The following is a 27,033-nucleotide window of genomic DNA, read 5'->3' as shown; positions in this document are numbered from 1 at the left end:
AGGATGACTGAGAAAGCTTGACTGAAAGCACATTGTATTCCGGATAATATTAATTTTTATGCGGTGTAATACATTCACAGAAAACACAAATACATCATTTTAATTGTCTCGACGAGGAAAGTTCAGCGACTCTTCAAAACACGCTGTACGACGAATATTAACGGAGACACCGCACAGATTAAGAATGAAAATTTTCGCAGCCAGCAATAAACCATAGTTACAAACTCCAATAGCTGCAGAGACATATGATTTTACTGGAATTCCGTATCTATACATACAGGACATCCAACGCTAAAGCAATAACGTAGTGTGTAAAAAATTATAACGAAAGATAGGTTAGACGGAAGTTTTGGAATTGGAAGTTAATACTCGCTTATTGTTTTTGTTTGTCGCATAAACTAAGCTAGTCCTGAAATGGACTGTCCTGACTACAGTCCCTACCTGAACCCAGTGAAATACTTTAGGATGAGTCAGAATGTCAGACTCAGTCCAGTCCCGATCCTAGACCATCACTACCTTCCCTGGTATCGGCTCTTGAGGCAAAATGGGCTGACATTCCTCAACAGTGTTTCAGACACCTCATTCAAACTCCAGCAGAGTTCAAGCTGTCATAAAGGCGAAGGGCTTAGTCCTATATTAATGTCCGCTAATAGGTGTCCAAATACTTTTCCTGAGGCCGGCCGCTATGGCCGAGTGGTTCTTGGCGCTTCAGTCCGGAACCGCGCTGCGGCTACGGTCGCAGGTTCGAATCCTGCCTCGGGCATGGATGTGTGTGAGTCCTTAGGTTAGTTAGGTTTAAGTAACTCGAAGTCTAGGGTACTGATGACCTCAGACGTTAAGTCCCATAATGCTTAGAGCCATTTGAACCATTTTTGAACTTTTCATGAGACAGTGTACGTTGTGCACTTCATGTTTGTAAGCACTCAAATGTACGACGATGAGCCAAAGCATTACGACTACCTGTTCAATAGCACGTTGTTCCACTATTCCAATGCAGTACAGCAGCGGCACCAGATGTCTATGCAGAAGTCAAGCATTTCCCGCAAATTACGGGATGGTGGTTTACGGGCCAGCACCTGGCGCCGGATATAAATTCCAGTGTGTACAGATAAGGCACTTTTGCTGGCCAAGACATCAATGTGCGTTCACTATAATGTCCCTCAAACCACTGTAGCACGATTCTGGTCTTGCAACACGGGCAGTTATGCTCCTGTAAGACCTCATATCGCAATAGGGGGAGACTCCAAGCATGAAGTGACGCAGGTGGTCCACAATAATGCTCACGTAGTTCACTGCTGTCATGATGCATTCGATTACCACCACAGATTCCATGGAAGCGCAACTCAGGGTACACAACAGCATAATTCTGCTCTCATTGGCCTGCATATGTGACGCGGTGCCTGTTTCGTGCATCCATTCGCCTGGAGGACCCAGCCATCGACCTGATATAACAAGAAATGCGATTCGTTCTACCGGCAACACATTTCTATTGATCCACAGTTCAATGTGCTGTGCCCGCTGCAATCATAACGAACGACGACGTTGTGTCAACGTAGCAACACGTAGGGGTCGAGGGATGTGGAGCTCCATGTTCAACAATGGCTTTCGAACGGTGCGTTCTGAAACACTTGTGCCTCCACCAGTATTGTGCTCTGTCTTCATATTTGCGATGGATCTCTGCCGTTCCTGGATTACACACTGGGGGATCTTCCGATCTTTACGTTTTGTGATAAGACGTGGTCTTCGAATACCATACCGCCCACTCATTATTTGGAAATTTGTGGTAAGGTTTTATGGGACCAAACTGCAGAGGTCATCGGTCCCTAAGCCTGTGCACTACTTAACCTAACTTTAACTTACGCTAAGGACAACACACACATCCATGTCGGAGGGAAGACCCGAACCTCCGACTGGGGTATCCACGCTGGCCGTGACAGGACCGCGTGGTTACCCCGCACTGCGCTCCTTATTTCGCCATCGTTGAACGACTTTCCATAGGTGATTACGACAGTAGTACGCCAACAAATGACCATCTTCGTTTCCAGCCGCAGCGCCACAACAATGTTCCCTTTGTCAAAACCGCTTGTATCAGTGAATTTCCACATTTGCGCCCCATATTTTTCCTTTAATGATAGCCCATTCTTCTGTATTCCGCTTTCATTCTTTCGTTAATGCGTCACGTGCGTGCAATACCACCAGAAGACATCCAACCTCGTTGAGGGCTGTGGTCGTAATGTTTTGGCTCATCAGTTTTTGACAACCTAGATACAATTTTAAAGACGGCTGTGAGACAGCAGCCGTTGTATAATACAGCCAGCCGGTTTACTTTAATCTGGTTTCGAGATCGTTTATGGTGTCTCCACCAGAAAGTCTAAACAATTTCCTAAAAAAATAACAAAACCATTGAAACATACAAATGTCGAGAATAGGTAGTTTTTATGCCGAACATATTTATGAGGCGTAACAGATGTGGTAACAGACAACCAGTTTTAACTGCAAAGTGCTCTATTCAACTGAAGTACGCCATAAAAAAGGGTAATATTTAAACCATATAAGATTACAGACATTGGAACTGACATAAAACTGGTATCAGTCAGTAAAATTATAGCTACGTGGCGTAGAACGCAATACGCCGCTAAGGGCTGTAAGAGGAAACGGACACTGGAGGTGACAACAGACTAAGAGGCTCATAGGCCGAAGCTGCCACAACGTGTGCTCACAATCTAAAAAATCAGCTGTTTATATCACAAAAATATTTTAAATAACATATAAATGTTGACCTCTAGTCAATAGCCAATATTAGTGCAGGACAATGCAATAGCAATTATTCTATACATTGTGCATTAAAACGATTACAATGTAATAAATAAGAAGGATAGAGGAAGGCGACATTTTAGAGTCTACTCCGAGGAAAAAGAGGAGTAAATTTTAAGCGTTTCTAAGTAAGGGTTTCATACCACTGAAGAAATTTTTATTAAGTATCTGCAACTATTCTTTCAGAATGAAACCGTAATTTAGAGAAAGGTGCTTGAAAATTTCTCTTTCCTCGTAAGTGATGTTTTTTTATATGTAACAGCAATTGTTCGCCCTACATAACAGGCTGGAAATGTGTCAAAAATAACTTTATAGACGTCTGAATTTTGTAAGGGAGAATGTATTGGTTTCAAATTATGAATAAGATTATGTTTCAAGTTGTTGTTAGTAGAAAATGCTACTTTACAGTCGTACTTGTTTTCGAAGAGAGGCTGATCCAGTAAGATGCAGGTCCCAGAAACGGCAAAGAATTCCTTCTTCTTTTCATTATGGTCGTTATTAGAAATAGTAAAATTCGTGATTCTATTATTGATTTAATTTTTGAAAATATCATCCACTACGGTTGGTTCGTATCCATTATTGACTGTAATAGCTTTAATGAGATTAATCTCAGCATCGATAATTTCATCAGATAAAGGAGTAGAAACAGCCCTATGAATGGAAAATTCGAAAAAGACTTTTTTATGAGAATGAGGATGTGTTGAACAGGACCACTCTGTTTGATCAGTGCAAATTTATTTGCTAAAAATATTGAAAGAAACTTTTTATCAACTATTGCTAATGTTCACCGACAGAACTAGTTTTCGAACTCACATGTGAAAGTAATTTTTTCGTGAAGTTCGATAAAAACTCTGAAGAGGTGATCAGTACCGTTATTAGACGCTCTCAAAGTAATTAAAATGTTGTGTAGATATCTGCAGTATGAAAGAACACCTGCAGTGGCAGCTACACTCCTGGAAATGGAAAAAAGAACACATTGACACCGGTGTGTCAGACCCACCATACTTGCTCCGGACACTGCTAGAGGGCTGTACAAGCAATGATCACACGCACGGCACAGCGGACACACCAGGAACCGCGGTGTTGGCCGTCGAATGGCGCTAGCTGCGCAGCATTTGTGCACCGCCGCCGTCAGTGTCAGCCAGTTTGCCGTGGCATACGGAGCTCCATCGCAGTCTTTAACACTGATAGCATGCCGCGACAGCATGGACGTGAACCGTATGTGCAGTTGACGGACTTTAAGTGAGGGCGTATAGTGGGCATGCGGGAGGCCAGGTGGACGTACCGCCGAATTGCTCAACACGTGGGGCGTGAGGTCTCCACAGTACATCGATGTTGTCGCCAGTGGTCGGCGGAAGGTGCACGTGCCCGTCGACCTGGGACCGGACCGCAGCGACGCACGGATGCACGCCAAGACCGTAGGATCCTACGCAGTGCCGTAGGGGACCGCACCGCCACTTCCCAGCAAATTAGGGACACTGTTGCTCCTGGGGTATCGGCGAGGACCATTCGCAACCGTCTCCATGAAGCTGGGCTACGGTCCCGCACACCGTTAGGCCGTCTTCCGCTCACGCCCCAACATCGTGCAGCCCGCCTCCAGTAGTGTCGCGACAGGCGTGAATGGAGGGACGAATGGAGACGTGTCGTCTTCAGCGATGAGAGTCGCTTCTGCCTTGGTGCCAATGATGGTCGTATGCGTGTTTGGCGCCGTGCAGGTGAGCGCCACAATCAGGACTGCATGCAACCGAGGCACACAGGGCCAACACCCGGCATCATGGTGTGGGGAGCGATCTCCTACACTGACCGTACGCCACTGGTGATCGTCGAGGGGACACTGAATAGTGCACGGTACATCCAAACCGTCATCGAACCCATCGTTCTACCATTCCTAGACCGGCAAGGGAACCTGCTGTTCCAACAGGACAATGCACGTCCGCATGTATGCCGTGCCACCCAACGTGCTCTAGAAGGTGTAAGTCAACTACCCTGGCCAGCAAGATCTCCGGATCTGTCCCCCATCGAGCATGTTTGGGACTGGATGAAGCGTCGTCTCACGCGGTCTGCACGTCCAGCACGAACGCTGGTCCAACTGAGGCGCCAGGTGGAATTGGCATGGCAAGCCGTTCCACAGGACTACATCCAGCATCTCTACGATCGTCTCCATGGGAGAATAGCAGCCTGCATTGCTGCGAAAGGTGGATATACACTGTACTAGTGCCGACATTGTGCATGCTCTGTTGCCTGTGTCTATGTGCCTGTGGTTCTGTCAGTGTGATCATGTGATGTATCTGACCCCAGGAATGTGTCAGTAAAGTTTCCCCTTCCTGGGACAATGAATTCACGGTGTTCTTATTTCATTTTCCAGGAGTGTAGATAATAATATACGAAATACGTTTCAGTTTCTTATGTGGTATCTGCTATACCCCCCACATCAATATCATCGTAGTAAAAAATAAAAACATATAAATATTGGGGTAAGCGTCGATGTGAGTATGTGCTATTAATTAGAACACATTTGTGATAGTTCAGTTAAGCGAAATATGGATTACTACTTTTACTAGTGAATGATGGAATGAGTGTCTCACCACGCGTAGCTGGAAGACTGGCTGGAGCTGGAAGACTGGCTGAAGGAGCCGCCGGAGGGGTAGTAGCCGCCGCCCCCACCGCCCCCACACACGTTGCAGTAGCCGCCACCGCCGCCGCCGGGGTGGTACCCGTACCTGGTTATTCATTTATTGCTATCTTATATGTATTGTCTATAATTATAAAATAGGTCGTGATTACATGATTCTTAGAGTTTGTTACATAATGTAATTGATAAATAAGATGTCATTCAGTTTTCGGTTATTAGCAGTAATGATAATAATAATAGCAATAATAATACTAGTAATAATAAGTAAATGCTTAACAATAAACCGAAACGGCATAGAGAATTACAAAAAATATTTGCAGTAATGATTGTATACAAAGATTTGGAAAAATTATGGATAACAACACAGTAGCCAAATTCAAATGGCTCTACACAAGTCAAAGCATAGCTCTGTATTACAAAGGAGACAACCTATTAATAGTACATGTAAGAATCATGAAGAAAATTATCCAATAATAAGCAAAGAAGTCTCGAATCAGTGACGAGATGTATCAGAGTATAGAAAAGAAAGTAATAAAGAAAACAGCTATTTATTGGACGTTTATACAAGGCGAATGACAATAGACTGCAAAAAAAAAAAAAAAAAAAAAAAAAAAAAAAAACAGATTGTCAAATTATCTCTGCGAAAACAACCTGACAGGAAATGGAGAAATACAAGTATAGGTATAAAATGTAGATGAAAGAGACATATGTCACAAACACAAGGAAAGTGAGGGATTCGAAAGCAGCGCAAGTAAGATAATAGCTGTCAAGTGGTCTCAAGAAAGGAAACGTATAAGCGGTGAAACGAAGAAGAGAATATGGGAGGAAAAAAATCCGGTGAGAAGAAATTACTCCTTTGTCAGCCAAACGGAAGAATTAAGAAAGATTAAATGGTAACAATAATGTTATGTATTAGTAGTAACATCAGTTGAGAGAAATACTGGCTTTGCCGGATATCAGTCGGCTTATACACGACTGGCCATTACAATTGCTACACCAAGAAGAAATGCAAATGATAAACGGGTATTCATGGGACAAATGCATTATACTAGAACTGACATGTGATTACATTTTCACGCAATTTGGGTGCACAGATCCTGAGAAATCAGTACCCAGAGCAACCACCTCTAGCAGTAATAACTGCCTTGATACGCCTGGCCATTGAGTCAAAAGGAGCTTGGAATGGCGTGTACAGGTATGGCTGCCCATGCAGCTTCAGCACGATACCACAGTTCATCAAGACTAATGACTGGCGTATTGTGACGAGCCAGTTGCTCGGCCACCATTGACTCAGACGTTTTCAATTGGTGAGAGATCTGGAGAATGTGCTGGCCAGGGTAGCAATTGAACATTTTCTGTATCCAGAAAGGCCCGTAAAGGACCTGCAACATGCGGTCGTGCATTATCCTGCTGAAATGTAGGCTTTCGCAGGGGTCGAATGAAGGCTAGAGCCACGGGTCGTAACACATCTGAAATGTAACGTCCACTGTTCAAAGTGCCGTCAATGCGAACAAGAGGTGACCGACGCGTGTAATCAATGGGACCCCATACCATCACGCCGGATGATATGCCAGTATGGCGATGACGAATACACGCTTCCAATGTGCGTTCACCGCGATGTCGCCAAACACGGATGTGACCATCACGATGCTGTGAACAGAACCTGGATTCATCCGAAAAAATGAGGTTTTTCCATTCGTGCACCCAGGTTCGTCGTTGAGTACGCCATCGCAGGCAATCCTGTCTGTAATGCAACGTCAAGGGTAACCGGAGTCATGGTCTTCAAGCTGATAGTCCATGCTGCTGCAAACGGCGTCGAGCTGTTCGTGCAGGTGGTTGTTGTCTTGCAAACGTCCCCATCTGTTGACTCAGGGATCGAGACGTGGCTGCACGATCCGTTAGAGCCATGCGGATAAGATGCCTGTCATCTCGACTGCTAGTGATACGAGGCCGTTGGATCCAGCACGGCGTCCCGTATTACCCTCCTGAACCCAGCGATTCCATATTCTGCTAACAGTCATTGGATCTCGACCAACGCGAGCAGCAATGTCGCGATACGATAAACCGCAATCGCGATAGGCTACAATTCGACATTTATCAAAGTCGGAGACGTGATGGTACGTATTATCTCCTCCTTACACGAGGCATCAGAACAACGTTTCACCAGGCAACGCCGGTCAACTGCTGTTTGTGTATGAGAAATCGGTTGGAAACTTTCCTCATGTCAGCACGTTGTAGGTGTCGCCACCGGCGCGAACCTTGTGTGAAAGCTCTGAAAAGCTAATCATTTGCATATCACTGCATCTTCTTTCTGTCGGTTAAATTTCGCGTTTGTAGCACGTCATCTTCGTGGTGTAGTAATTTTAATGGCCAGTAGTGTACTTTCACCTGATTATAGCACCTATTCCTGGGTTTCAGGCAGAATCCCCCTTTCTTCGATGCTGAGGTGCTATTCCAATTTAGCTGGAGAACCTCGGGAATGCTGTTCAAGTTTAGTAGGAATACCAAGTTGTTTGAGTTTAGTGGCAACACCAAGTGGGCTGAGGCACGAATGGGAATTTAGACTGAGAAGGGAAGCGTGCTAGGATAGTCCGCGCAGTTGTAGAAAACCACTATGCCGGGGTGGGTTTGAATCCTGGCCTTGGTACAATCTTTCATTCGTCGCTTCAGTCTGCATACATATATCATTGACGTTTGAGACTTGGAAAGGTCTATGGAAGCATATAGTTTCGTTAAAAACAAAGAAAATTAAAAATGGAGAATGAAATACGTACCCATAGGATGGCCGCTTCTGCACCGTGACGACCACTGGGATCACCAGGCCACCGCCGTAGCCGCCACCATAGCCGCCACCATAGCCGCCTTTGTAGCCTCCGTAGCCACCACACTTCTTGCAGAACGTGCGTTTCGGTCGCGAAATTCCTGCGTCTGCGTTTGATTCTGTTCCTGATGAAAAAGTAGAGTTTAGTCAGCTGGACTCCACATAATCCACACGTATACTGTGCAAACCACCATGAAGTGCAGTGGTAGTTCATACTGTACCGCTTATTTACGAATGGATCGTGGGAAGAATGACTGCTTAAATACCTCTATGTGCACTGTAATCTTGTATTCCCGCTTCCTATGGGAGCGATACGTAGTGTTTGTACTGGTTCCCTAGATTACTCATTTAATGCTGGTTCTCCACACTTTTTAAGTTGGCTTCAGTGGGGCTGCTGGCGTCTATTGTCAAGCGTCCGCCAGTTCAGTCTTCTTCAGCATTAGCCCGGCGCTCTCCCATGGGTGAGACAAAGCTGTGACCATACGTGCTGCGTACCTGCTATAACTCCTCATATTTCTCTTTGGTATTGGGAGCACACACTCGACCGATGTTGTGGGTGCCATGTACGAGTCTTTTGTAAGATATCTTCTCTATAGACTGATTGGATATTTCCAATATCCTATCAATGAACCAAAGTCCGCCACCTACTTATCTACGACTGAATCTATGACCATTCAAATTCATTGCTGTACAAAATGTTGCACTCAGGTATGGAAGAGCTGACGCACCCCAATTATGTCTCAGAGATAATGTAGTCATCGCATTCTAGGTTCTTGCTTGACAGATCATTAATATCAAAATGAACAACAAGATTATATGTAGATTTTGTGCGGTACCAGATGACAGTTCTGAGAGAGTTGATGTTGAGATTGGTCGTTGATTCTCCCAGTACTTCAATTTTGTGTATGCCTTCCAACGGGGAGTTAACAACAGTTAAAAAACATGGACGAAGGCTGGTGCTACTGTGAATTAGTATTCTTAATTGCGTTTTCGTAGTGAATATAATTCTATGGAGCCATAGTCTGATTTCCAGAATAAATTTTCACTATTCAGCGCATTGTGCACTGACCTGAAATTTACTGGCAGATTAAAACTGTGTGCCTGATTAGCAATATAACATCTACATCTACATCTAAATTTATACTCCGTGAGCCATCCAACTGTGTGTGGCGGAGGGCACTTTACGTGGCACTGTCATAAACTCCCCTTCCTGTTTCAGTCGCTTATGGTTCCCGGGAAGAACGACTGCCGGAAAGGAATAATATATTCGATACCTCATCCAGAAAGGCACCCTCTCGAAACATGGACAGCAAGATACACAGCTATGCAGAGCCCCTCTCTTGCAGAGTCTGCCACTTGAGTTTGCTAAAGATCTCCGTAACGCTATCACGCTTACCAAATAACCCTGTGACGAAACGCGCCGCTCTTCTTCGGATCTTCTCTATCTCCTCTGTCAACCCGACCTGGTACGATTCCCACACTGACGAGCAATACTCAAGTATAGGTCGAACGAGTGTTTCGTAAGCCACCTCCTTTGTAGATGGACTACATTTTCTAAGGACTCTCCCAACGAATCTCAACCTGGCACCCGCCTTACCAACAATTAATTTTATATGATCATTCCACTTCAAATCGTTCCGCACGCATGCTCCCAGATATTTTACAGAAGTAACTGCTATCAGTGTTTGTTCCGCTATCATATAATCATACAATAAAGGATCCTTCTTTCTATGTATTCGCAATACATTCCATTTGTCTATGTTAAGGGTCAGTTGCCACTCCCTGCACCAAGTGCCTATCCGCTGCAGATCTTCCTGCATTTCGCTACAATTTTCTAATGCTGCAACTTCTCTCTATACTAGAGCATCGTCCGCGAAAAGCCGCATGGAACTTCCGACACTATCTACTAGGTCATTTATATACATTGTGAAAAGCAATGGTCCCAAACACTCCCCTGTGGCACTTCAGAGGTTACTTTAACGTCTGTAGACGTCTCTCCATTGAGTACAACATGCTGAGTTCTGTTTACTAAAAACTCTTCAATCCAGCCACACAGCTGGTCTGATATTCCGTAGGCTCTTACTTTGTTTATCAGGCGACAGTGCGGAACTGTAACGAACGTCTTCCGGAAGTCAAGGAAAATAGCATCTACCTGGGAGCCTGTATCTAATATTTTCTAGGTCTCATGAACAAATAAAGCGAGTTGGGTCTCACACGATCGCTGTTTCCAGAATCCATGTTGATTCCTACAGAGTAGATCCTGAGTTTCCAGAAACGACATGATACGCGAGCAAAAAACATGTTCTAAAATTCTACAACAGATCGACGTCAGAGATATAGGACTATAGTTTTGCGCTTCTGCTCGACGACCCTTCTTGAAGACTGGGACTACCTGTGCTCTTTTCCAATCATTTGGAACCTTCCGTTCCTCTAGAGATTTGCGGTACACGGCTGTTACAATGGGGCAATTTCTTTCGCTTACTCTGTGTAGAATCGAATTGGTATTCCGTCAGGTCCAGTGGACTTTCCTCTGTTGAGTGATTCCAGTTGCTTTTCTATTCCTTGGACACTTATTTCGATGTCAGCCATTTTTTCGTTTGTGCGAGGACTTAGAGAAGGAATTGCATGTCATGCTCTGTTTCAATGCCATCATCATCCCGGAGTGTCTGGATATGCTGTTTCGTGCCACTTACTGATTTAACGTAAGACCAGAACTTCCTAGGATTTTCTGTCAAGTCGGTACATAGAATTTTACTTTCGAATTCACTGAACACTTCACGAATAGCCCTCCTTACGCTAACTTTGACATCGTTTAGCTTCTGTTTGTCTGAGAGGTTTTGGCTGCGTTTAAACTTTGCAGTGAAGCGCTCTTTGCTTTCGCAGTAGTTTCCTAACTTTGTTATTGAACCACGGTGGGTTTTTCCCGTCCCTCACAGTTTTACTCGGCACGTACCTGTCTAAAACGCATTTTACGATCGCCTTGAACTTTTTCCATAAACAGTCAACATTGTCAGTGTCGGAACAGAAATTTTCGTTTTGATCTGTTAGGTAGTCTGAAATCTGCCTTCTATTACTCTTGCTAAACAGATAAACCTTCCTCACTTTTTTTATATTCCTATTTACTTGCATATTCAGGGATGGTGAACCGGCCTTATGATCACTGATTCCCTGTTCTGCGTTTACATAGTCTAAAAGTTTTGGTCTGTTTGTTATCAGTAGGTCCAAGATGTTATCTCCACGAGTCGGTTCTCTGTTTACTTGCTCGAGGTAATTTTCGGACAGTGCACTCAGTATGATGTCACTCGATGCTCTGTCCCTACCACCCTCCTAAACATCTGAGTGTCCCAGTCGATATCTGTTAAATTGAAATCTCCACCTAAGGCTATAACATGCTGAGAAAATTTATGTGAAATGTATTCCAGATTTTCTCTCAGTTGTTCTGCCACTAATGCTGCTGAGTCGGGAGGTCGGTAATAGGAGCCAATTATTAACCTAGCTCGGTTGCTGACTGTAACCTCCACCCATAATAATTCACAGGAACTACCCACTTCTACTTCACTACAGGATAAAGTACTACTAATAGCGACAAACACGCCACCACCGGTTGCATGCAGTCTATCCTTTCTAAACACCGTCTGTGTCTTTGTAAACATTTCGGCAGAATTTGTCTCTGGCTTCAGCCAGCTTTCTGTACCTATAACGATTTCAGCTTCGGTGCTTTCTATCAGCGCTTGAAGTTCCGGTACTTTACTAATGCAGCTTCGACAGTTTACAATTACAATACCGATTGCTACTTGGTCCCCGCATGTTCTGACTTTGCCCCACACCCTTTGAGGCTGTTGACCTTTCTGTACTTGCCCGAGGCCATCTAACCTAAAAAAAAACCAGTCCACGCCACACAATCCCTGCTACCCGTGTAGCCGCCTGCTGCGTGTAGTGGACTCCTGACCTATCCAGCGGAACCCGAAACCCCACCACCCTATGGCGCAACTCGAGGAATCTGCAGCCCACACGGTCACAGAACATTCTCAGCCTCTGATTCAGACCCTCCACTCGGCTCTGTATCAAAGGTCCGCAGTCAGTCCTGTCGACAATGCTGCAGATGGTGAGCTCTGCTTTCATCTCGCTAGCGAGACTGGCAGTCTTCACCAAATCAGATAGCCGCCGGAAGCCAGAGAGGATTTCCTCCGATCCATAGCGACACACATCATTGGTGCCGACATGAGCGCCCACCTGCAGATGGGTGCACCCTGTACCCTTCATGGCATCCGGAAGGACCCTTTCCACATCTGGAATGACTCCCCCCCGGTATACACACGGTGTGCACATTGGTTTTCTTCCCCTCTCTTGCTGCCATGTCGCTAAGGGGCCCCATTACGCGCCTGACGTTGGAGCTCCCAACTACCAGTAAGCCCACCCTCTGCGACCGCCCAGATCTTGCAGACTGAGGGGCAACCTCTGGAACAGGACAAGCAGCCATGTCCGGTCGAAGATCAGTATCAGCCAGAGACAGGGCCTGAAACCGGTTAGTCAGACAAACTGGAGAGGCCTTCTGTTCAGCCCTCCGGAATGTCTTTCGCCCCCTGCCACACCTCGAGACGACCTCCCACTCTACCACGGGTGAGGGGTCAGCCTCAATGTGGACAGTATCCGGGGCAGCCACAGCCATAGTCCGATCGGGGGATGCGCGGGACGAGCTGAACTAATCTACATAGAGCACAAACAATTCGACACAAAATTTAAATGGTTATTAAAATACAAGATTGCCTATTAAATGCAGTAATGGTGCTACTTGCCCACTGCTGACACACTGCTCGGCGGCGGAAGGAGACTACGCTATTTTACACTATTCAGGTACTAAAACGCGATGCTACAACTCTCAGATACTATAATACGCCCGAAATTTTTGAATTAAACAATGCAAGTACCCAAAAACACGCAAAGAAATTAAGAATTAAACCAGGGCTTAACAACTGGCCGGTTTTGAGCGCGAGTACTCGCGTCTGCTCAGGCACGTGCTCGCGAGCAGGTGCAAGGTGGAGGAGAAGGGTGGGAGGGGAAATGCGCGCGCACGTTTGAATAGGGCCGCAGCGTGCCTATTGAATTCGCGCCGACTGTGTAACGTTTAAAGTACCACGATCAGCTCTAACAGTCACTTCGCTGGTAAAGAATCATGTCAAGTCGCCGTTGTGTAACCCCAACCATGCTTTCGCAGTTCAACCCCCATTGGGAGGAATCGTATCTGTTTACAGAAAAAGATGGTGTTGCAAAATGTTTAGTATGTCACAAAACGCTGAATTCTTTTAGGAAATTTAATTTGCAGTGACATTATATGTCGTACCACGCGAAAGACTACGGACGTGGAAAATGTGATTGACCAGATCGTGCACAGGAAGTTATTAAACTTAAAAGGAAGCTATCCGAAGAAGATCTGGACGACGAAGAAAAATCAAGTGAGGCAGCTCTCAGAGTGGGTTACAAAATTGCTTTGCTTTTAGCAAAATCCCTGCGCGCCGTAACTGATGGCGATTTAATAAAAGAATGTTTGGTAGTCGCAGCGGAACGTTTGTGTCCATCTCAAGTTGAACAGTTTCGGATTGTACCATTATCTAACATGACCATTATGCGTCGCATACAGGACATGGCAGACGACGTCCAGAGCCACTTGGAAATATCTGTAAAGATTTTATGGCGTATTCTCTAGCTCTGGACGAAAGTGTTGATATCACTGGAACAGCGCAGCTTGCCATATTTATTAGAGGTGTTAATAGAGATCTTCAGGTGAGGGAGGAGCTCCTCGATGTAGTAGCCATGAAGAACACTACAACCGGAGGTGATATTTTAAGTAGTGTTGAAGAAAGTGTTGAAAATATAGGATTGTCGTGGAATTCTATAGTTTGTGTCTACAGATGGTAGAGGCATACACTAAGCTAATAAAATTATGTGGCACGTGAACATTCTTCTTTATTTGTTTCATTTGTCGCAGTAATAATTCGTGAGTGATATCGCTGCAGGTGGCCGCGGATTTACATTGACTGGCGGCAGCTGTTGTGTACCCCACGTGACTCTCCCCACTCTCCGCTCTGGTCCGGTAGTGGGGGGTAGCGTGCTCGCGCTGCTCCGTGCTCGCACCTTGCTGCTCACGGCTTGCTCCGCGAGCACGTATGTTGTGAAGCCCTGAATTAAACTATGTAACAAATAAGTGAGCTAAGAGTATACGACTTACTGCTGGCAGCTGCTTATCCAACGACGGCAGGGAGCGCCAGTTTGGTGTACAACCGCATAATGGTCAATGGTATCAGTTTCAACGCTGAGGTCCTCAGAGAGATCAGCTCTATCTGTTGCCATTAATTTGATTATATTTACATGAAGAGTGGTCTTCCGAACTACTTGTTTTATTTAGTTTTCAGAGAAGGTATTTGGTATTGTTTCGCAGGCTGTACTGTCACGACCACCACTTACAAAATGGTAATCATCCCAACTGACCGTGAGACTATAAGTCTCTTCCAAAGATGACAGTACGATCTGGTAAAATGTGCACTGGTGAACTAATGTTTTCTCAAAAGGTCTCACGGATTGGTCGGTGCCCAAGTCTCTTGCGCGCAGAATTCGGTAAGGACACAAGTTAGCCGAACTTCCGGTGTGGGGAGCTGTTGTTCTTACCTTGCAAGGGGTCGGCGCCGACCAGGGCGGTGAGTAGCGGTCCGTGTCCCACGTAGCCGCCGGCTGGTGCCTGGCTACCTTGAGGCGCAGCCGCGAGCGCCGCAGACGGCGGCGCGGCGCCAGGCGTCCCTGCCGCTTCCGGGGACAAGTCTGTTCCACAGAAACCAGGCACAATGAGCAACAGGCCTTCTTACTCTGTAAAAAGTTGCTAACATGTGTGGTATACTAGCAATTTTCTCGATCTGCATAGACAATACGAGGGGCGTTCAGAAAGTAAGCTCCGATCGGTCGCGAAATGGAAACGACTATGAAAATCCGATAAAGCTTTGCACAGATGTGTTGGGTAGTGTCTCTAGTATAACCCCAGTTAGCATCACGTCGCTCTTCTCATTTCTGAGCTCGCAGTGAGTGCGTAAAGATGTCTAGAAAATAGTGTCTGCCGCCAAGTACGAGGGCCTGGTGAGAAATTTCGCCTGAAGCTATGCAGCTAACATTACATAACTGTCGTGCTGTTTCTTCTTCAAGACAATTCTCAGCCGCATTCTGCAGGGGCAATGAAGATGCTCCTGCATCGTTTTCAAATGGAAATGTGAGATTACCCACAATACAGTCCGCAATTGTCTCCCCCTGAGTTTCATCTCTGGTCACATGAACCGCTGTCTTTGAAGACAACATTTTGACACAGACAACGAGGTGTAGGCCAGCGTGGAGAATTGGCGGAAAGCACTAGCGGCTGCCTTCTATGATGAGGCTATTGAAAAGTTGTACAACGCTATGACAAAAGTCTAAGTCAGAACGGCGACTACGTAGAGAAGTAGCTGAAAGGTGTAGCTAATTGTTACAAGTAAAACATTTCTGATGTTCACTGTGGTTTCAATTTGGCAATCAATCGGAGCTTACTTTCTGAACAGGCCTCGTAAAACAGAGATACATACAGTGAAGTGACAAGTCGTGGGATACCTCCTAATATCGTGCCGCATCTCCTTTTTCCCAGCTTAGTGCACGAGATCGACTTAGCATTAACTCAACAGGTCGCTGGAAGTCCCTTGCAGAGATACTGAGTCATGCAGTCTCTATAGCCGTCCTTTATTGCGAAAGTGTTGCCGATGCAGGATTTTGTGCTCGAACTGATCTCTCGATTAAGTCCCGTGTTGGGCGATTTTGGTGGCCAAATCTTCGCTCTAACTGTCCGGAACGATACGCGAATAATTGTAGCCCAGAGACATGGAACATCGGTTGGGAACATGAAGTCAATGAATGGCTAGGAAATGGTCTCCAAGTAGCCGAACGCAACCATTTCCAGTCAATGATCGGTTCAGTGGGACCAGATGATTCAGTCACTTCCGTGTGTACACAGTCCACACCATTATGGACCCACCATTTTCTCGCACAGCGTCTTGTTGACACCTTGGGTCCATGGCTTTTGACACTGTACCACACAAGCGGCTCGTAGTGAAATTGCGTGCTTATGGAATATCGTCTCAGTTATGTGACTGGATCTGTGATTTCCTGTCAGAGAGGTCACAGTTCGTTGTAATTGACGAAAAGTCATCGAGTAAAGCGGAAATGACTTCCGGCGTTCCCCAAGGTAGTGTTATAGGCCCTTTCCTGTTCCTTATCTATATAATCGATTTGGGAGACAATTTGAGCAGCCGTCTTCGGTTGTTTGCAGATGACGCTGTCGTTTATCGACTAATAAAGTCATTAGAAGATCAAAACAAACTGCAAAACGATTTAGAAGAAATATCGGAATGGTGCGAAAAGTGGCGGTTGACCTTAAATTACGAAAAGTGTGAAGTCATCCATATGAGTGCTAAAAGGAATTCGTTAAACTTCGGTTACACGATAAATCAGTCTAATCTAAAAGCCGTAAATTCAACTAAATACCTAAGTATTACAGTTACGAACAATTTAAATTGGAAGGAACACATAGAAAATGTTGTGGGGAAGGCTAACCAAAGACTGCGTTTCATTGGCAGGACACTTCGAAAATGTAACAGATCTACTAAGGAGACTGCCTACACTACGCTTGTCAGTCCTTTTTTACAATACTGTTGCGCGGTGTGGGACCCTTACCAGATAGGACTGACTGAGTACATCGAAAAAGTTCAAAGAAAGGCAGCACGTTTTGTATTATCGCGAAATATGGGAGAGAGTCACAGAAATGATACAGGATTTGGGATGGACATCGTTAAAAGAAAGGCGTTTTTCGTTGCCACGGAATCTTCTCACGAAATTCCAATCACCAACTTCCTCCTCCGAATGCGAAAATATTTTGTTGACACCGACTTACATAGGGAGGAACGATCACTACGATAAAATAAGGGAAATCAGAACTCGTACGGAAAGATATAGGTCTTCATTCTTTCCGCGCGCTATACGAGATTGGAATAATAGAGAATTGTGAAGGTGGTTTGAGGAACCCTCTGCCAGGCACTTACGTGTGATTTGCAGAGTATCCATGTAGTAGTACTAGTAGTAGTAGATAGTTTTATTGGATCTGTGCTACACTCGAACCCTACCCTCTTACCAAATGTCTCATTTGATCTCATCACGGTTTTCCAGTCGTCATGGGACGAACAGACTTGGTCACGACTCCAGGAAAGGCGCTGCAGGCAATGTAGCCCTGTTGGAAAAGTCACTCGCGTCGGTCGTCTGTTGCCATAGCTCATCAACGCCCGATTTAGCCTCACTGTCCTAACGGATACGTTATTCGTAACAGATACATTCGCCGCACGTCTCACATTAATTTCTGCGGCTATTTCACGTAGTGTTACTTGTCTATCAGCCTTGACAACTCTACGCAAATGCCACTGCCCTCGGTCATTAAGTGAAGGCCGTTGGCCAATGCGTTGTCCGTGGTGAGAGGTAACGTTTGAAATTTGATATTCTCGGCACACTCTTCACACTGTGGATCTCGGAATACTGAATTCCCAAACGGTTTCCAACTACCATTCCGCATTCAGAGTCTGTTAATTCCCGTCTTGCGGCAATAATCACGTCGGAAGCCTTTTTACTTGAATCACCTGAGTACGAATGACCGCTCCACCAACGCATTGTTCTTTCATACCTTGTGTATGCGATACTACCGCTATCTGTGTATGTGTATGCCGCTATCCCACGACCTTCATCACTTCAGCGTATGTATGGAGCAGAAATCTGTGATAAATGCTACACCCGTTGATAATTTATAGACATTTAACCTGTACAGATATTGATATTGGATACAAGCAGAAGAACAGCGGCGTTTAAGGAAATAACTTTCGTGTAGTGACTATGTACCAAAATTAATACAATTAATTAAAAAAAACGACATTTCGTGTAGAAATCCATATTTTATTCAGTTATAATACATAAGAATTTGACAGTTTCGAGACAATAGCTTTGGGAATTAATGTAAGATGCAGAGTTTGATTAGAGTGATTACAGTTTGGGGGTAGGGAATGAAGTGGGGTGGAGCGGGGATGGGGGTAAAAGATGCTCTGACACAATTACAAACTCACAATCAAACACCTAGGGTTAGTATCGTTCTGGCTATTCGTCTTTGAATGCTATTACTTTACATTTACTAGGCTGTAGAACAATATCGATTTGAAGAGTTTCAGCTTGACAAATAGTGAGGCAACTGTTTACCTAAGACAAAGAACAAATCGCCAGCAAAAGTAGCTCTTTTTATAGTGCACTGCGAATTCTAAAATGCTTTGTATCTCTTTACCACTCTTTTATAATAGCGTCAACATTAATGTTACGTAATGAGCACTTGTTCGTTAGAAGAATTGTGTTTCAAAGTAATGACGATGAACAAGTGCTCATACCTCTTAAGATATACATTTTAGAGCACATGTTTACTGGACATATTTTTCTTGTTTTGGTCCATACTACCGGGTCCCAAAATATGGAAAGCAAAGAGGTTGCAGTAGAAGATATTTGTTTCAAAGTACTGAATATCAAGAATTGCTCATAGCTCTTAAGGTATGCGTTTTAGTGCCCATGTTTTCCTGTCATGTCGCTGAATATTGACCATCACTTTTGAAACACCCTATATATGCTATACCAGGTGGCCCACGCAAGCCGACCTCCGTAGTTTTATGTTTCCCACATGCGTTAGTGCCAGAAGGGTTGGCTCGTCACCGTTTTCCAAAGGGGAAGTTCACGCACAAGCAAACATCCACCGAGCTGTGCCGCCATCTGCGTGTATTTTCCTCCAGATTCCGCTCTGATAAGATCGCGTGGCCGTCTGTTTGTATTTCGAGTCAGGTCTTGCAGTTAAACAGGTAACAACTGCAATATCCTTCAGCGAAGACTAAACCGAGACGCCCTGCAGTAAAGCTGAGGTCCGAAGGCTGTATTCACAACGTTTTCCAGTGCGACGTCTACTTTCTGCGCGTGTTTTTAGACGTACAGGGATGCCTTAAGAACCGAGGGAGTTCTCCAGGCACAACCGGCACGCACATGATGTTGTCCGGAACATCCCACGCACGGTAAGCATACGCGTGCGTACAATGTAGTATAAACGAAAGTGTTAGCGTGCTATTGCATTTAGTTTGCCGTATTATTTGGACCTATAATAATAATAACACTATTCTCGCCATTGTTACTAATATTACAAAAGTCATTAGATCTCGCCCAATAATACCTATTTCTCATCTTAATTAGGACAAAAAAGACCTGCAGTTGCCCTGGGGATACCGAAGTCTTCTGTAAAAAGAATTCTGGAGGAATGGAAATGGCAGCCCTTTCATCTGCACTAACTCCAACACTTATACGGAAACGATTTCCAAAATCGGTTATCGTTCTCCAGACGTCTCACAAATAAAGTAGCTGTAAATCCGGCTTTCAAAAGCCAGATTTTATGGGGAGATAAATGCTATTCCGCCAATGATGACACTGTCAATAGACACAAACTACATTACTAGGCTCCTGCAAATCCTCACTGGTTATGACCACATTACATGCAAGAGCGATGGGGTGTTAACGTATGATGCTGCAATCTAGGAGATCACGTCATCTGACCAGTTTATTTGGCTCCCAGACTAACTGGTCGGCTATGTTTTCAATTTCTACAAAATGAGCTGAATCTTGGGCATCTCCTAGAACACATCCCACTTCGTTTAGCTGTGGAATACTGGCTTCACCACGATGGTGCACCACTCCGTTAGTGTAGAGGGGTTAGGGAACATCTCAGGAATGTGTTCCCTGCACGGTGGATATGTGTGGTGGTTGCTTTCGACCGCCAGCGAAATCACTTGATTTATCGCCGTTGGATTTTTTCTTATGGTGTTATATCAAGGTCAGGGTGTACGATACGGAACCGGAAAATCCGGATGTGTTACAAGAATGAATACCTCATGTCTGTGCTTCAGTATCTGCGGAAATGTTAAGGGACGTCCATGCTAATACCGAGAGGCGCTTACATCAATCCATCCAACAAGGTGGACTTCATTTTAATATTTGTGTTATGAATAATGCAGTTATAAAGATTTTTCAGACTGAAACATAGGTTTAAAGGATCATCATTTATTATATTCATTATATTCTTTGTTATTTATTGCAGTCAGAGATATGATAGCCTTTACGTAATACTGCCAATTGTGAAGCATGAATTGGTGCATTACATGTTGTTAAAAAATTGGCTGTCATATGGTGGAATGCCTTGAAACAGATAATTAACATCCTCTGGCTCTTGCGCTTATTATTTTGCTCAAGTACAATCATTCTTCTACAAAGACACTTTTCTCGAGCCCAAGAATCGATCCTGGCTCTCCTCTTATAGTAAGCAAGTTTCCTATCGACGATCTGTAGGACTAGTTATAGCTGTAAAACATTTATTTTCAAGCGCTGGTCTTACGTTTAGCAGGGTCCCCTCTCTCTTGGTGTAGAGTCCCCTTAATTGTTCTGCTTAGGCCAACCTTTTGGCATCTGTGGTATCCAGGCTTAACTAACGTCAGTGGAGGACGGCGTGTGTGGGCCGTCTACTGCATGTACACTGAAGAGCCAAATAAACTGGTACTTGGTGGTTTACCATATCGTATATGGCCTCCGAGAGCATGCAGAAGTGGCAGAACACAACGTGGCATGGACTCGACTAATGTCTGAATTGGTGCTAGAGGGAGATGACACCATCAATCTTGCAGGGCTATCCGTAAATGCATAAGAGTACGAGGGGTTGCAGATCTCTTCTCAACAGCACGTTGCAAGGCATCCCAGATGTGCTGAATAATATTCATGTGTGGGAAATTTGATGGCTGATGGAAGTGTTCCTGAGGCCACTCTGTGGCAATACTGGAAGTGTGGGGTGCAGCATTGTCCTCCTGAAATTGCCCAAGTCCGTCAGAATGCACAATGGACGTGAATGGATGTAGGTGACCAGATGGTATGCTTACATACATGTTACCTGTCAGAAGCGTCCCGTATCACTCCGACTGCACGCACCCCACACCATTACTGAGTCGCCACCAGCTTGAACAGTCCCTTGCTGACATGCAGGCTCCTTGGCTTCACGAGGTTGTCTCCATACCCGTACACATCAATCAGCTCGATACAATTTTAAACGAGACTCGTCCGACCAGGCAACATATTTCCAGTCATCAACAGTCCAATGTCGGTGTTGGAGAGCCCAGGCGAGGTGTGCAGCTTTGTCTTGTGCAGTCATCAGGGTTACACGAGTGGGCCTTCGGCTCCATAAGCCCACATCGATGATGTTTCGTTGAATGGTTCACACGCTGACACTTGTTGATGGCCCAGCATTGAAATCTGCAGCAATTCGAGGAAGGTTGCACCTCTGTCACGTTCAACGATTCTCTTCAGTCATCGTCGGTCCCGTTCTTGCAGGATCCTTTCCCCGCCGCAGCAATGTCGGAGATTTCACGTTTTACCGCGTTCATGATATTCACGGTACACTCGTGAAACGGTCGTTCTGAAAAATCCCCACTTCATCGCTACCTCGGAGATGCTGTGTCCCACAGCTCGTGAATCGACTATAACCCCACGTTCAAATTCACATAAATCTTGATAACATGTTGTTGTAGCAGCAGTAACCGATCTAACAACTGCGCTAGACATTTGTTGTCATATTGAGGATATGCCAACCGCGGCGCCGTATACTGCATGTTTAGATATCTCTGTATGCATGCGTACACCAGTTTTTTTGGCACTTCGGTAAAAATATACACGAAAGTTGTTTATGAGTAACAGAAACATGCTTTATATAAGTTCGACGCAGTATAGAGTGGACCATTTTAATACATGATGACCAATATCTCAATGAGCAGATGGAATACAACAATTCGAGAAAATATGCGTGAACGTCCTCATCGCTGAAAAACCTTCCATCCCCCCAGATCCCAGATAATCTTTCAACTTGCCGAAAAGTTGTAAATGGCATGGTGCAAGATCTTAACTTCAAGGCCGGTGCTTCCATACAACCCATCGGAAACGGTGAAGTAAAACTTAGGTTGTGCGTCCCGCATGAGTTGTTGCATTATCGTGCAGGAGAACAATATCTTTGCTCAAGGTTTAAACACTACTGCAGAATTTTCAAAAAAATCATTTGTTTTTTATTGACTTAGGAGATCCTTCGAACGTTCTAAAATATCAGGCAAAGAGTCTAATCCTTGAAAAAATATTTGTTCTGTTAAATTCTGAGCTTCTTCTCTAGCTCTCCGGATGACGTAAAACGGCCTATCTGCGCCAACGCAGTACTTCATGTAGTACGTGGATATACACTCCTGGAAATTGAAATAAGAACACCGTGAATTCATTGTCCCAGGAAGGGGAAACTTTATTGACACATTCCTGGGGTCAGATACATCACATGATCACACTGACAGAACCACAGGCACATAGACACAGGCAACAGAGCATGCACAATGTCGGCACTAGTACAGTGTATATTCACCTTTCGCAGCAATGCAGGCTGCTATTCTCCCATGGAGACGATCGTAGAGATGCTGGATGTAGTCCTGTGGAACGGCTTGCCATGCCATTTCCACCTGGCGCCTCAGTTGGACCAGCGTTCGTGCTGGACGTGCAGACCGCGTGAGACGACGCTTCATCCAGTCCCAAACATGCTCCATGGGGGACAGATCCGGAGATCTTGCTGGCCAGGGTAGTTGACTTACACCTTCTAGAGCACGTTGGGTGGCACGGGATACATGCGGACGTGCATTGTCCTGTTGGAACAGCAAGTTCCCTTGCCGGTCTAGGAATGGTAGAACGATGGGTTCGATGACGGTTTGGATGTACCGTGCACTATTCAGTGTCCCCTCGACGATCACCAGTGGTGTACGGCCAGTGTAGGAGATCGCTCCCCACACCATGATGCCGGGTGTTGGCCCTGTGTGCCTCGGTCGTATGCAGTCCTGATTGTGGCGCTCACCTGCACGGCGCCAAACACGCATACGACCATCATTGGCACCAAGGCAGAAGCGACTCTCATTGCTGAAGACGACACGTCTCCATTCGTCCCTCCATTCACGCCTGTCGCGACACCACTGGAGGCGGGCTGCACGATGTTGGGGCGTGAGCGGAAGACGGCCTAACGGTGTGCGGGACCGTAGCCCAGCTTCATGGAGACGGTTGCGAATGGTCCTCGCCGATACCCCAGGAGCAACAGTGTCCCTAATTTGCTGGGAAGTGGCGGTGCGGTCCCCTACGGCACTGCGTAGGATCCTACGGTCTTGGCGTGCATCCGTGAGTCGCTGCGGTCCGGTCCCAGGTCGACGGGCACGTGCACCTTCCGCCGACCACTGGCGACAACATCGATGTACTGTGGAGACCTCACGCCCCACGTGTTGAGCAATTCGGCGGTACGTCCACCCGGCCTCCCGCATGCCCACTATACGCCCTCGCTCAAAGTCCGTCAACTGCACATACGGTTCACGTCCACGCTGTCGCGGCATGCTACCAGTGTTAAAGACTGCGATGGAGCTCCGTATGCCACGGCAAACTGGCTGACACTGACGGCGGCGGTGCACAAATGCTGCGCAGCTAGCGCCATTCGACGGCCAACACCGCGGTTCCTGGTGTATCCGCTGTGCCGTGCGTGTGATCATTGCTTGTACAGCCCTCTCGCAGTGTCCGGAGCAAGTATGGTGGGTCTGGCACACCGGTGTCAATGTGTTATTTTTTCCATTTCCAGGAGTGTAGTTAGAAGCAGTTCAGAACAATAACGTTGGCGTCAGCAAGCCTCAGAACATGTACTAAAAACACAGTTCTTTCGCTTTGAATCTTGAGTTTTGTATCCAGTTTTGACTATGTTATTGTATTTGTGAAAGGATACGAAAACATCGTTATCATACGGGACGTCGAAGCAGTATGTAATCACAGTGTTCAAAGAATGGATATGAGGTTGAGAGCAGTTCGGAAGGAGTCAGTGCTACTGCTACGAAAATGAAAGACAGTGACCAGGGTTATGATGTGAATTACGGATTGAGTTACAGGATTATGAAGTTTCGTCACTTTCTTTGTTATTTCTCAACACATGAAATGTAAAACGTGCAATACAGACATCACGTTGCAAGAACGAAGTCCTCGAGGCTCAGGCCTTACAATAATTGTTGCTTGTCATGACTGCTCAAAATTTGTTACACCAAGCGGGAGATTTATACGCAACGCATATGAAATCTACCGCCAAATCGTCCTAGAAATGTGCCTGCTTGGAGTGGGGTTCAACGGAATTATGAAGTTTCGTGCATTCATTGAATTGCCACGACCGATATTTCAATTGTTCTACAATAAACTATGGAAACGAGTTCAGTCGCCAAGACAACAGTACGAAATGCCACTCCTCGGATAGCAGATTAATGGTAATTTTTTCATTGTTCGTACCTACAATACATTTCAAAACTTCTAACGCGTTTGTCTCAGAATATAATTTTTCAGAACGACACGAAATTTAACTACAACAAATTTTCTGTCTTTTTTCTTGAAAATTTAACCATGACTTCGAAATTCAAACTGAGCCACGTAGGTGATTTTCGATTTGTTGGTCTGAACAATATTTATTAAAAAATGACTGTCCTCTTTTTGTGGAAACTCTACGACTTTATTTAAAAATTCATCAATTGACGAAAAATCAATATTTCTAATACCTCTATGTGGTTTACTAGCTACACTACTGTAGATTACATGCAATTGTTTTACAGATTCGAAATGGCACCAGTTTAGTACGTGCCGCAGATCTCCTCAAATTCATCATACCATTTTGTAATATTCTCCGCCAAAAATGTATTGTAATGTACTTCAATATATGCTTAAGAAGTACCCAAATATTATTTCTCTATCATCTTTCCTTACGCCCGAAAAAAGCTGTAAGTAAAACGCTTTTCCTTATGCCGTTACAATGGTGTTACCCCTTAACGTTTGACGCTGGCGTTGTGCATCGATATCAGTATTGCACGGTACGAATCAATATTGATGGTTGTGCCCTTTTTCATTAACTCTCTGCGCACAACTTCTTCACAAGTTAAGAAAACGGTTGCCATGACCTTCCCTACTGATGGCGTAACTTCGCAATCCTTCCGCAAAGGTAGGCAGATGTGTCTCCATGTTATAGACCTAGTTTTTGCCGGTGTGAAACGTCTCACGCTCACAATGATGCGGCCTAGGAGATCACTGCTTTCCACGAAGTAACATTCAAAGAAGTCCAGAGACGCCATAAATGTTGCGCCTTTCTGTCCAGTTGACAGCGATTACGGAACCAGTCACGAGCACAATTTCCGATCCTGCAAAAGATCTGAGACGATTTAATGAGCACTGCCTAATGAGACGCGTATCTGTTGAGCAATGTCCGCAATAGTTACTCCTACGATTCCTGCCAGTCAGCTCCTCGACTGCCTCGATAATATTGTCGGTAGCCTTTCTTCCCGATCAGCGTCACCCACGTCTGTGACGCCCTGGTGACATTGCATTTGGTCCATATGCCACCAGCACATTACGGACAATCAACGGGGTATAGTTCCACGAGAATGAGATGGTTCCACATACTTTAACTTTGGAGTACGTGGCAACAAAACGATTATTCACATTGGTGTGTTGAATGTATGAGACTGGCGGTATACCACAATACTTTCAGAAAAACATCAGTCACATAATTCCCGAGATTTTAAGAGCTAAAAAGTGCGGGATTATCACACAATTAGCTTAAGAACTCACACATCCAAATTGTTGAGAAGAACAGAAAAGAAAATTTAGGTCTGTTAGACGACGACCAGTTAAGCAATAGGAAAGGCAGTTATGGCTTTGCGGTTGGAAGTGGAAGCAAGACTGAAGAAAAATCAAGACACATTCATAGGATTTGTCAACCTGAAAAAAGCGTTCGAAAATGTAAAATGTTGCAATATGTTCGAAATGCTGAGGAAAATAGGGGTAAGCTATAGGGAAATGAGGGTAATATGCAGTATTTAAAAGCACCAAAAGAGAACATTAAGAATGGTAGACATCTATTCGTCGAAGAAGCAATGACGACAATAAAAGAAAGGTTCAAGAGTGGGATAAAAATTCAATGAAAGGATATCAGTGTTAAGATTGCTATCCTCAGTGAAAGTGAAGAACAATTACAGGTCTGATGAATGGAACGAAAAGTCTAATGAGTACAGAATAAGGACTGAGAGTAATCCGAAGAAAGTTGAAAGTAATGAGAAGTAGCGGAGATGAGAACAGCAAGAAACTTAACTTCCTGACTGGTGATCACGAACTAGATGAGGTTAAGCAACTCTGCTACCTAGGCAGCAAAATAACCCATGACGGACAGAGGGGGACATCAAGCGCAGAATGGCACTGGGAAAAAGGGCATTCCTGACAAAGACAAGTTTAGTAGTATCAAACATACGTCTTAATTTGAGGAAGAAATTTATGAAAATGTAAGTTTGGAGCACAGCATTTTATGAGAGTGAGACATGGAGAGTGGATAAACCGAAAGGGAAGAGAATCGAAGCATTTGAGATATGGTGCTAAAGAAGAATTTTGAAAATTAGGTGGACTGGTAAGGTAACGAATGAGGAGGATCTCCACAGAAGCGGAGAGGAATGGAATGTATGGAAAACACTGGCATCAAGAAGGGACAGGATGACAGGATATCTGTTAAGACATCAGGGAATGACTT

General features: G+C 44.9%; 1 protein-coding gene across 1 annotated transcript in view; it reads right to left on the bottom strand.

Moving 5' to 3' along the window:
* Positions 1-27,033, bottom strand: part of LOC126245198 (heterogeneous nuclear ribonucleoproteins A2/B1-like) — a 58,533-nt gene that overhangs the window by 9,502 nt on the left and 21,998 nt on the right. Inside the window, exons 2-4 of the mRNA XM_049948296.1 lie at positions 14,931-15,080; positions 8,221-8,392; positions 5,400-5,534 (exon numbers count right to left, since the gene is read on the bottom strand). Of these exons, the coding sequence (XP_049804253.1) occupies positions 5,400-5,534; positions 8,221-8,392; positions 14,931-15,080 (457 nt within the window). The remainder of the gene's footprint in view (positions 1-5,399; positions 5,535-8,220; positions 8,393-14,930; positions 15,081-27,033) is intronic.

Source organism: Schistocerca nitens, chromosome 1 (assembly GCF_023898315.1).
Source record: "Schistocerca nitens isolate TAMUIC-IGC-003100 chromosome 1, iqSchNite1.1, whole genome shotgun sequence".
Lineage (NCBI taxonomy): Eukaryota > Metazoa > Arthropoda > Insecta > Orthoptera > Acrididae > Schistocerca > Schistocerca nitens.
The sequence above is the reverse complement of the archived record's forward strand: the minus strand, read 5'-3'. Positions and strand labels throughout refer to the sequence as shown.